The sequence below is a fragment of the Heterostelium album genome (assembly GCF_000004825.1).
Source record: "Heterostelium album PN500 unplaced genomic scaffold PPL_scaffold2, whole genome shotgun sequence".
Lineage (NCBI taxonomy): Eukaryota > Evosea > Eumycetozoa > Acytosteliales > Acytosteliaceae > Heterostelium > Heterostelium album.
Window position 1 is genome coordinate 122,888 of NW_008805064.1, and position 12,881 is coordinate 135,768.

Here is a 12,881-nt window from a genome sequence, read left to right on the forward strand (position 1 = left end):
CTCTACATTGGGTTATCAATTAATTGGTGGATTTGATATCTGGAACACAACTAATCAACAATACCTTAGTATTCCTGTAAGTATTCAAATAGTTATAGATTCTTATTTTTTTTTATTTTTTTTTTTATTATTTTTTTATTTTATTTTAATTTTTTTCAAAAACAACCTGTTCCCGCCTAAAAAAAAAAAAGATGAAAAGATGATCTTTCTTTGCAAAATGATTTTAATTGTAAATTTTGATTTTTTTTTGAACTTCTTTTAATTTTAGTTTTTTTTTTTAATATTTGGGAATCATTTTGATCTAGAGATTAAAAAAAAAAAATTAAAAAGGGGAGCTAATATGAGAGTGTGGTGTGTTTTGATTAATTTTATCAAATTTCTAATAAAGTATTTATTTTTATTTTTTATTTTATTTAAATTTTCATTTGATTCATAATGCTGAATGACGAAATCAACTAATTATTTTATTTTTAGTTACAATATAAATTAGCAGAAAATTCAACTGGAGTTTCAGAGTTTAGATTTAGTAATGAGTTTATTAAAAACAACAGTATTCCATTCAGTATCTCTGCTTGGACATCATCTATTGATGCCTCTCATATCTCTTTTGACAATGAAACTCAATTCTGTGTTGGTTCATTAGATCAATCCTATTTAAAGGTAATTATTTATTATATGATAATTAAATAAATCGTAAATTTATTGGTACTAATTTATCTATTTATGAATTACATAAATTACATTTTTTAGAAAGGAATTAAAGTATGTGTGAAATCAAAAACGTTGGTTGCTTTCCACAAACAAATTAGTCAGAGAGTATTCAATACAACATGCCAATCAGCCATCAATGGCGATTGTGTTACCACTGCCTTCCAGACACCACAATACTTCCGAGGTTTGCTCATGGCATCACCATTAAGTGGAAGTAACGTCAGTCCAGCTCTAAAAAATGTTGTCAATCTCTTGAGAAATGATTTAGTTTTTAGACAAACCAAGGTTTTAGTTAGATCAGCCTCTGTCAATAACAATACATTGGAATGTGATTTCAGTTGCCTCGATTCCATTGCCGAACAGTATAACTTTACCACAGACTCCAATGGTGTTTTCGAGTTTGACAAAAGTTCGAACCAGATCGTTCAAATCTACCTTGAAGATGCATTGCACAATCTTACAATCGTCAACACAAGTACATCAACTCCACTCAGATATCAGTCGACTCTTGGTTTCAACTTAGATGGCCAAAACTATACCGATGCCAACGATAATACAAAAGATCCCAGACCACTTTACTATTTACTTTTCCAACAATTGATTGCAGCAACCAATCAAGCAGCATTACAACCTCTTGTTATTCCAAAGGTTAAAGTTGTAATTCACCTTGAAAATTCCACTGGATACATCAACGATGATCTGTCAGCTCACTTTAACACGAGTTGTCTCGATTCTATCGTTCAAGTATATTCATACCACCTCATTAAATCATTGAATCCATTGTTCACAATAAACTTAGATCAATTAAAGAATTCTGGTAAAAACCAAGGATGGTCAACTTCAACTCAAACAGATGCATTCATTCAATCACTCATTAATGTTTTTTCTACATTATTAAAACAAGTATGTATTAAATTATAATATTATAAATACAATTCCAAAATCAAACAAAATATTAATGAAAATATCTTACATTACAAAATTAATATAAAGCATTCCCATCTGTTGCAACCAACACTGAAATTTCAATTAATAATTGCACTTTGATTCAAGACATTGAAAAGTTTAACAATTTCGACTCGAACGGAACAAAATCATTTGGATGGATATCAGCTTATCTTTGGGATTTGATTGATATCACCAATGATGACAACTATCTTGAACTCTCAAAGAAAGGTATTCTAAATGTCGATGGTAACAATCAAAATTCAATCGAATTGTTTGATTTCATCGGTGTTTTGAAAAGCTACACAACAACTTCCACACCTAATATTTTGGAATTCAACAACAACCTTATTTCATTCATCGGAACAACCTATCCTGATTCATCAGAAGACAAAGTACAATGGATCAATAGAATCGGAATCTATAACAATATCTTTGATTGTCAGACATGTCGAGTCGATCCAGCACCAACCAACAATGATCCTTCATCACTCACCGATTATCTACTTTCCAAAGGAATATGTTCATCGAGTTTTGACCAAGTTGGTTTCTCAATCGATATCCTCGAGAAACTTTTAAGTAACTGGGCAACAACAACCAGCGGTGATTGGTCATCAAACCAAGGTTTATCATTCCTCTTCTCCACTTCATTCCAAACAGCATACCAAAACAATATTCTTTTGAGATCATTGCTCCAAAAGATGAATAGTGACCTCTGTTCATTTTCATCGCTTCCATTTATGACACCACTTGGCCTACAGATGGCCAACGAACTTTTAAATTCATTACTATCAATTTCAACTGAGAGACGAACCTATAATCTCATCGATACCTATTATATTCCAAATAATATTGATACCACGCAACCTGGAATTGCAATTGTATCATACAACAATAAACTATGTTCAATGGTTTCCGTGACTTTGGATCAATTCAATTTGGGTGATGATGTATTATCGAGTTGCAACAGTGGTCCAATTGTTTTCAATATCGATAATCTCTCAGGTCCAACATCAAGCAACACATTAATAACGATTGTTGGAAGAAATCTCGATACAACTGGAACTGTAATTAAAGTTGGTGATAAAACTTGTCAAAATCCAACCATTACAAAGTTAGCAAACAACAATCAACAAATGACATGTTCCATTGGACCAGGATATGGAATACATTCAATCACATACTTTGGAAGTCAGAGTTTATTGGTTCAAGAGATGAACTACCTTGTTAAAACCTATACATTTACCTACAATACACCAGTTGTCACATCGATTTCAACCAATGAAGATTTCATTAATACTATTTGAACATCAGTGACAGTCAATGGGCAGAATTTTCATACTACAGAAACATCAAGCCAACCAACACCATCATATGTCCAACTATTGATCAACAATAAAAAGACAGCTGCAACATTGATTCCAAGTGCCAACGGAATGAATGACAAACTTGTATTCACAACCGATGGAACAGGTGTTGATAAAACAGTTATTGTTCAAGTTGGTGACCAAGTTTCAAATCATGATATCACAATCAGTTATAAAGCACCAACAATCACTTCAATATCAATAAAAGATCCAGTACCAACGCTTGGTGGTGGAGCACTTGAAGTTGTAGGAACATCATTCGGTTCAGATTCAGATCAATTCGAAATCAATATTGGTGATGGATCATGTGAAGATATCGTATTAATCAGTGATACCAAAGCAAGTTGTACAATTCCAAGTGGAAGTGGAAGGTTACTTGTCACAGTTCAGGTCGATAGTCAACAAACAGAGTTGTCACAAGATTTTGCAATCATTTACAAAGGACCAAATATCCTTCAACTTGTTCATCCAGAATTCAATACGTCTATATATAACGATTTCTGGATTGCCGGTACCGATTTTGGATCTGAAGAAGACATTCCAATGATTTCACTCTATGGATTTGCAGCAGCGGAATGTGAATACGATTTCGAGAATTGTTACAAATCCAAAGAATACTTTGACACCAATGGTAATTCAATAGATCCACCAACACAACAATATATCGATGGTGCTGAATATGACCCGTATATCGATTTAAGTGATTCATTCAGAACAACAGTTGATTTCTATTGTATCAAGTGTTTGCTTCCACCTGGATTTGGTGACAATATATCTGTTGCCGTTGTGAACGATCTTACCTATGGTTGGACATTCCTCGACCATACACTGACATTCCCAAATTCCAAGATTTACTCAATCGAACCACTCAATAGCAGCACCGATGGAAACACTACCATTTCGATCACTGGTACAAACTTTGTTCCCAACGAATATATTGTATATTCATATGACAATGATACCGATACCTATGTAGACGATGCACTTTTGGAAGGACCAATCACATTCTCGAATATCACACTCGACAAGACACTAACTACAAACAACAATTTCACAAATTCGACATTCATCACAACAGTAATTCCAGCAGGAATTGGAAAGAATCTCAACATTTCAATATCACTTGGAAATGTTGTTGATATCGACACATTCAACAAAAAATCATTCACTTTTTCATACAATCGTAATTATTATCCATTTAATCTCTTTCTTTACAACCTAAAAAATATGATAACTAACTTTACTATTATTCTATTTATTTTTAGCCCCCAATGTAACAAAGAAAATTGTAAATCAACCAACAAAAGGTGGATTATTTTCAATTGAAGGTTTAGATTTTGTTCCAGAGATTCTTGCCAAATCACAACAAACATTCCCAAATAGTAATGTTACAATCGATGGTAAACTATGTACCTCTTTGCTTTGGATCAATTCGACATTGATAAACTGCACTGTTGTCGAAGGTATCGGTGCAAATTTGACACTTGAAGTATTTGTTGGAAATCAAAGCAGTATTTCAGATGGAAAGAGTTCAATTAAATTATTCTCGTATATTGCACCAAACGTTACATCTGAAGAATTAAGTGGTACATCAAAAGGAAATGTTGAAATTACAATCAAAGGAACAAACTTTGTTCCAGCAAGTGTTGTGACATCAGCGACAAACGACAAGACAAACAATTATATTTCGATCAACGGCAATCAATGTTTATCAACAAAATGGGAGAATGATCAAACATCATATTGCACAATTCCACCTGGAATTGGAACTGATTTAAATGTTCTGGTTGTTGTTGGAAATCAAAAATCACCAAACAATGCAGTATTCTCTTATGATAGTAAGTAATTATAGTTAATTTCATTTAATTTGATTATTTTATTAATTATTATTATATCGTATTAATATAGGACCAATTTTAGAAAAAGATTTATATTACTCAGGACCAAATGAAGGTCAATATGAAATTACAATTAAAGGATCAAACTTTGTACCATCTGAAATTGCAGATAAAGTTACAAAATCAGAGAGCAATACAATTAAGATCAATGATGTCGAATGTCCATCAATAAGATGGTCAACTTCATCGATTTGTTATTGTACAATTCCTCAAGGTTCTGGACATAATCTCACAGTCAATGTTACAGTTGGAGGTCAATGGACATCAACAAACGATTATTTCTCATATTATGACATTCCTGAAATTTCATCGATTCAACCACTCAGTGATGTCGATGGAACTGAACCAATTACAATCACAGGTAAATTCTTCTATGGTAAAGATCTAAAGGTTCTCTTTGAAGAAAAAGCACTTGATTCATCCAAGATTCTGTCGATTTCTGAAACCAAGATTATATTCACTTGTCCAAGTGGAGGTGGAACCAAATTTAAAGTCCAAGTCAAAGCACATTCTCAAGAAAGTGAAACATTTACATACGATGGATATAAAGGTATGAATTTATCTTTCTTTTATTCAAAAGAGTTTTAATAATTATTAATATTACTTTAAATATAGCACCTTCGAATTTACAAGTTAGACCATCAAGTGGAAAAACAGATGAGAGTCAACCAATTGATATTTCAGGAAATAATCTTGGTTTGTTAGGAGAAAAAGTTAAAGTTACCATTGATGGAAAGAATTGTATCAATCCAGTTGTCTCTTCTTCTTCGTTAGTTACATGCTATACTCCATTTGGAAGTGAAGGAACAAAGACATTAACTCTTACTTTCAAAGGACAATCTGGTGACTCTCAATACACTTATGAAGAGGAAGAAGAAAGTAGTGATCACCAGAGTGATGATGATGAAACCGACGGTGATGATGATCCTTCAGACACTACCGACAGTGGAGAATCGTGGTGGGATAAACTTAAGAATGTCTGGCAAGTGGTTGTTACAGTTGTGGTCACTGTTGTCGTTGCTGTGGCAGTAGCTATCGAGATGTTAGCTACGGAAGCGGTTGCAGCAACATTTGCACTTGCAGAAATTACAATTCAAACAGCAGAAGGATTGACATTTGTTATTGAGAATGTTGCTGCTGAAGTTACAACATTTGTAATTGAAGAACTTGCTCAACCTTTATCAGCTGAACTTCTTGGTGTTTTAGAAACAACTGAAGTTTTAGTGACAGAGAATGCATTTTTCGCCAATATTAAATTACTTGTCACTCTTTTATTCGTTGGTGGAGGAACCGCTACAGGTGTTGCTGCTGGATTTACTGGAAAATATGTTGGAATTGGAAAAACCACAACCGATACAACTTATCCATGTAAGTAATTAATTTCAAAAATGTTCTTCTCTAATTATTAATATATTTACAATGATCGATCATTTTAGATTATTTGAATTTGAATGTATATGTTGATCAAGACATGACTGGTTTACTTGTTGATCCATCGATTCAACAGAAATTCTCAGACTTTAAATCCATTTTGATTCAATTGAATATCACTCAAAACGATGGAACTATAAAGACTAGATATTACACTCCAGAGGTTGGAGGTGTGAATATGCCAGTTGAAGGAGATACTATTCTCACGATTATAACGAAATCATCTCAATTTAGACCAATGATCAACAATATCAAATATAAATTCTCTGATTATCCACCGTATACAAAGAATATAGCTGAATCGTTTGGATTGTTAAGATCCGATTACATTAGCGATGAACGTGCAATTTTCTATGACAATAATGGTGCAAGATTAACTCTACCAATTGGTGTCTATCAATCAGATTTCCTTTCCAATATTGGTTGGATCAATTCACGAATCAGTTCAATCACAACCATTTGGAATCTAACAATAAGTGTCTGGACATCCAATTCAGTGACTCAATATTATGGACCTATCACCTATGGTACTCCAATGACATTACCATCCAATATAATCAAACTTGAAATATTCTTGAATTGTAAGTAAACTTATTTGAATCTTGATAATTAGACTTTGTAAAACTAATATAGCATATAAAAATATTTTAATTAGCAACTGTTACCAATGTTAAGAAATTGGAAATTGAATCACCAACAATTGGTACTCAAATTACAATCAATAATGCATACCCAACAATGAAATCACTCAATATCTTCTTGGATGGTATGTACATTATATTATTCTTTTTTTATTAAATATTATTCGATATTTTATTAACTTAAACTACAAATATACTTAGACCAACTTGTAAACTGTGTAATAAATGCAAAGATATTGAAATGTCCGATTTCAGCAGGAATTCAAAACAAAACACTCTCACTTCGTTGGAACAACTATGATGTTTATCAAAAGTATAATATATTCTATACTGGTATGTTTATGATATTATTATTTAAAATATTATTTTATTAACAATAATCACATTTTTCATATAAAATAGCACCAGTAATCACTTCACATATTGAGAATTTAGATATTCAACAAAATGGTCTTCCAAATATTGGATCTTTGATTTTCCACTTGAAAGGTACCAACTTTATTCCAAATAATGTCAATCCATTGAATTCTAAAGTTTTGATCTCTGGTGAACCATGTCAATTTACCAAATGGGTTGATGAAAACAATATCATTTGTCTATCATCAATCAATTCATCTGCAACTCTCAATAGTTTTATTGAATTAACAATTGGTTCAACAACAAGCAAACCATACACATTTAACTATATTTGTAAGTAGCAATATAATTTTTTAATGATTTATACAGTATTTAGTATGACTAATAGATATCTCGTTTTTGAATAATTTAAGCACCAATTTGTGTTGGAGATACAATCAATGGAGAAACCACTCTTGCATCTGGTACTCATCTCGCACTTAGTCAACCATTTACATCAATTTTTGTAAGTTTAAAATCAAACATCATTCAATTAAAAATTGAACATCCTACTAATATCAAATCATATGTTAATTGATAAATAGTCACCATCGAATTGTTATTCAGAAATTAACTATGTAAATTCTTCATTGATTGTAACACAAGTCTCATGGTTTGGAAATCTTACAACAACACCAGAGAGTCTCACAACCATTGATAATATTACTATTTCATGTAAGAAATACCCATTCATCCATATTCTCATGAACATTAAACAAACTAACTACTTATCTCTTTTTTTTTTATTTTACCATATTTATTTCAGCACCAAGTTGTAAATGGAATTTAACATTTGTTGATTCACAATCACAAACACTTAAACTTGGAAAAGGTCATTACGATGAAGCGTATCTTCAATCGATTGGATGGTCAAATAGAATTGTTTCATTCGATGTGATTGTTGGTTGCAGAGTCACTGTGAGCAAGACAGCACCAACAAACTCTGCATTCTCGATTTCAACACATTCCAACATCACTCAAGAAACAATGCCAACACAACTCTTGTCTCAAATTACAACGATTGAGATCTCTGATTGGAATTTGGACAATGTTGATTTTGGTGTAACCACATATACCAACCAATGGATTAACTTTTATGGTATCGATCAATCAAAACTTTAAAATGAATAAAATAAAAATATGATTTATTATAAAACTTTAAAATATTTAAAGATATAATTTCAGTACCAATTAAAAATTTCTGATTTTTATTTGTTCTTTTAAGATTCTTTTAATTAACTGCTATGAGTGTGTGAGCACAAGTCTTATCAGCTTCTTCTAAAATTAGAATTTAAATAGTTAATAGATATTCAATTATAAATTTTAGATAATATAACTTACCTTCAGCCAAGCAAATGGTATTTACTACAACCACGAGTACAAACAATAAAGTATATTTAATAAGATTTCTTGACATTTTATCTTTTAGTTTCTAGGTTTAAAAAGTAATTTAGTTGGAATGTTAAAAACTACAGACTGACCTCAGTATAAATAGGAAAAAAATTAAACAATCAAAATTTATGATCATACAATAAAACTGTAATTTGAACCATATGATGAATGTAATAAAAATTAAGCAGTTTAACAATTTTTTTGAAATAGATTAAAAACAAACACAGATTTCCATTTACAGTTATATCAGTTTTTTGAATAAAAGATGGGTACAGAAAACTGTGGAGTACTCTTTAAAAATTTGTAATTCTTAATAAAAATTTATATTAAAACGAGTACTTGTTGTTCTATTTAAATTGAAGTTGTAATCATCCTTCCTTGTTTTGTTTTTATTCAGTACAATGTTTAAAAATATTTTATATGATGAATCAAAATGAGAACTCGTTCAATTAAAAATAAGGTTTGTATTAATGATAGAATAAGGAAATAGAACCACTCTATGAAAAATTGATAAAATCAGTACCCATAGCTAGTTTAAATTCCACCACATTAAAAATTGAAATTTTTCGCACATTCAGAATTGTAACAAAAGTATTAAAATTTGTTTTTTTTGATAAAAAGAGCAATGATTATTGGTAATAACACTGAAATCGAGTTAATATAATTGGTGTAAAAGGGGCATACTAATGACACTGAAAAACAAACAAAAAATATTTGTGTTATTTCATTTTATAGGTTGGGTTTTTTTTTTCACAGCTTTTTTTTGGTATTCTCGCACTATTTTTGAAAAATGCCGTACTGAAGGTCAACTAACCAACCACAAGTACCCCCTTTGTCCGCCGTACTGAAGGTCAACTAACCATCCACAAGTAATGTACAAAATTTATTTGAGAATGAGTAAACACATTTCCTATCTTCATTTAGTTTGCTCAATAAAGAATACAATTCTAAATAATCAAATATTAAAAAAATATAACCAAACCAGGTACCAATTATGAACTTTTTTATTGATTAAGTATTGTAGTGGTTGAATAGGACAGAATAGATTCCTTCAGAGAAAGGAGACTACCATCATCATCAGAAAGAAGGGATTTCCCGGTATTACTCTGGAGAATTTCTTTAGATATATTATTTATTTAAATCTGTTGCTTTCTAGGTAAAATCTAAGATCACATGAAGGAATTTCAATTTGAAATCCAGAGTGCTTTTTGCAAATCTTATTAGTTATATTTTTGTTCATTTTATAATGTTAGTAGATTTAAAAATAATAGTATAAACTAATAATATAGAGTAAATGTGGTAATGATAGTGAAAATTTGTTTTTATACATTATTTATTCCTTTTGGAGAATTTAATATGAAATCGATTCAAGTAATAATCTCATTTTAACCCAAATATAATTAGTTTTTTGATACACAACAAATCTATATCAGCCACCAATTTATTTTCTAACCATCTTTAAACTTGGTACTATCATGATACTCACAGTTTTGATATCTTCAAAAACATCTTTGGATATGATGCCCTGGAATACTCATATCTAGTTTCCTATAAGTCTTTAACCTTTTCTATCAGTGATTTAAAGCTTAATTCGATGTTATTAAAATGGGAAGAGAATGATCAATGAAGACAATAGAAAGTCTTTTGGTTGAATTTAATTATAGATGATTTTAACATTAATGGTTATGTTTGAGATAATGATTTGATGATTCTTAGGTTAAATTGATTAACTTTAAACCCTACGTTTTTATTTAATTAAGTGTAGGTAATTAAATAATTCGCAATCTACTATTATTATTTATGTACATATTTTATTGTCAATATTAGATTCAGATTAAGATGATCTTAAAAGAAGTTGTTTTCTTTTCAGTTTCTCCAAGTAGAGTTCCAATTCTTTTTTATCTAGCTTTGAGAGTAATGTTTGATAGAATTCGTCGAGTGCACCAATAGGCTGTTCACTCAGTGTCTTGACCATTTCCACGTGTTCTTTGGTGAGCCATTGCAGACTGTGAGTCGGTTGCAACTGAATGTTGAGATTGTAATAGAGGTGAATCTCTCCAAAGAACGTTACGTATACGAAGCAGGTGGTAGATTGTCCACCGCGGCACAGTGTGTAGTTGCCGCTGTAGAATGCACAGACACGGTCGCCAAACTTGTATTGCACTTGATTGCGGTCTTTGTCGATGACCATCGTCAGTCCGTCCCAGCCGCACGCCACGATGTAGTAGTCGTCGTCGTCGCGCAACGCCACCGAGTAGAGCGCAATCAGCTGACCACTGGTCATCTCGTCGACCTCCATCTTCCAGACGACACCCTTGCCGACACGCTTCAGCTTGAGCACGCCATCGAGAGTCGCTATCGCCACGATGCTGGCGCTGTCAGCGCGCTCCTCTGGTTCTTCGACGCCGTCGTCATTGACGATGCGCGCACCCGACTTTAGCTTGAGCGGTGCACTGATGTTTGTGATGATCTCTGTCTTTCGCTTTCGCATGTGATCGAGTGAGATGAACGTCTCGGTATTGGTGAGCATATCCGTAGTGAAGTCAGGCACAACAACCGTTGTTGAACCAGCATTAGCCGAACTGTACGGCGGAGAATAGGAAGAGGACATCGATTGCAGGTTTGTCGGTCGTTCCTCACTGTACAGCTGTCCTTTCCTATCCAATATAACATAGTTGGTTCCTTCACAAAGTCCAACGATCAGAATATCTTCGCCACCCGCTTCCTTAGCCATAACTAAAGAACCTATCTGACCAGGTAATTGCCATTTATTCTTACAAAACAATGTATATTCTTTGTTATTATTACCTTCACTATTGTTATTATTTGTTTTATTATCATTATGATCATGATTGCTTTGTTGTTCATTGTTATTGTTATTGTTATTATAATTATTATTATTTGATTGATGTTCTGATTCTTGTTGTTGTTGTTGTTGATTCGATGATAATACTAAACTAAATGAATATAGAGTATGATCGTATGTTCCAATGATCAATTCATTCTTGCCATCATGATCGATATCACCTATCAGAATAGCAGAGGCATTGGGTGGTAGTCTTTGTGATATCGTAGGTATCAATTCTTTACCACCGATATCATCACTATGTACATTATATATATTACAAACACCTTCTGATGAAATAACAACTAAAAGATTCTGTATCATATATATATATAATGTATAAATAAATAGTTTAACGATTATATTCATTGAATCTAACTACATACTTTATTACAAGATAATAAATCACCAACTGCTATACCAACAATCTAATAAATAAATTTGTATTGTTAAATGTTAATAAATTCTTCGGTATAAATAATTGTATTGCTTATGTAATGTTATCCGCGGACTATACATACAGAACCTAAATTATTTGCTACTTTCCAAGGTGATTTCTCGGTACCTTTAAAGATAGTTAGGTTACCCTCGAGACTACCGACAATCAATTCATTATCAGAATCATTATCGACGTCAGCCAAAGTGATCGCTCTTCTAAATACATTTCCCTTCCACGAGAATACTATTTTATCAACTAATGATATGTGTCTCATCTCAATAAATAAGTAATCGACAAGAAAAAAATAAATAATAAAAAAAAACGTCGATGGTTAATTAATATTTAAAAATATCAATTTTTATTATCATATTTTTTTTGTAAAATTAATAAACAAAATGCAATATTTATTTCATTATTGTTTGTCACTGTCTATGTCAAATGTTTGGATCGGGTCCTTTACACATTAAAAGCACTAACCACCAACAATGAACTATAAAAAACAATTCTAGCAGATTATAAATATTTATCCATGGTAAACAAAAATCTCAATCTCATACTGAAGTGTGTATTACTATTATTATTAAGTTTAAAAATATTACAATCTTTATTGAACAGATTTGGCGGGCAAGTAATGTTATTCTTTATTAATTTTTGTAAATTTTCAAAATTATTGGGCGATGAGAGTGGCCACCACCAAAATTTCATCACGACATTCATTTCTCAAAAAATTATAAAAACAATGTTTTTTGAATTTGACCCGATCAAAAAATCGAAAGGTTTATTGTAAAATATTAAAAGTAAATATTTAAGTTTTTA

The 12,881-nt window shown here is 31.6% G+C and overlaps 4 protein-coding genes across 4 annotated transcripts; 2 read left to right on the plus strand and 2 right to left on the minus strand.

Moving 5' to 3' along the window:
• Positions 1-217: 217 nt before the first annotated feature.
• Positions 218-2,963, plus strand: PPL_01395 (IPT/TIG domain-containing protein; the record flags this gene model as incomplete). The annotated part of the gene is made up of 4 exons (XM_020572404.1): positions 218-229; positions 475-660; positions 751-1,618; positions 1,705-2,963. The coding sequence occupies 4 exons, from the start codon at positions 218-220 to the stop codon at positions 2,961-2,963; spliced, it is 2,325 nt and encodes a 774-aa protein (XP_020437547.1).
• Positions 2,964-3,092: 129 nt separating this feature from the next.
• On the plus strand, positions 3,093-8,511 carry PPL_01396 (uncharacterized protein; the record flags this gene model as incomplete). The annotated part of the gene is made up of 11 exons (XM_020572405.1): positions 3,093-4,206; positions 4,289-4,861; positions 4,932-5,471; positions 5,537-6,289; positions 6,391-6,933; positions 7,008-7,118; positions 7,195-7,326; positions 7,396-7,683; positions 7,764-7,855; positions 7,935-8,064; positions 8,156-8,511. 11 exons carry the CDS (start codon positions 3,093-3,095, stop codon positions 8,509-8,511), a joined length of 4,632 nt encoding a protein of 1,543 aa, XP_020437548.1.
• A 109-nt stretch (positions 8,512-8,620) lies between these two features.
• PPL_01397 (uncharacterized protein) lies at positions 8,621-8,806 on the minus strand (the record flags this gene model as incomplete). The annotated part of the gene is made up of 2 exons (XM_020572406.1): positions 8,621-8,667; positions 8,731-8,806. 2 exons carry the CDS (start codon positions 8,804-8,806, stop codon positions 8,621-8,623), a joined length of 123 nt encoding a protein of 40 aa, XP_020437549.1.
• A 1,930-nt stretch (positions 8,807-10,736) lies between these two features.
• Positions 10,737-12,782, minus strand: PPL_01398 (uncharacterized protein; the record flags this gene model as incomplete). Its single annotated transcript, XM_020572407.1, has 5 exons — positions 10,737-11,107; positions 11,560-11,941; positions 12,013-12,054; positions 12,148-12,308; positions 12,665-12,782. 5 exons carry the CDS (start codon positions 12,780-12,782, stop codon positions 10,737-10,739), a joined length of 1,074 nt encoding a protein of 357 aa, XP_020437550.1.
• Between the last annotated feature and the right edge of the window lie 99 nt (positions 12,783-12,881).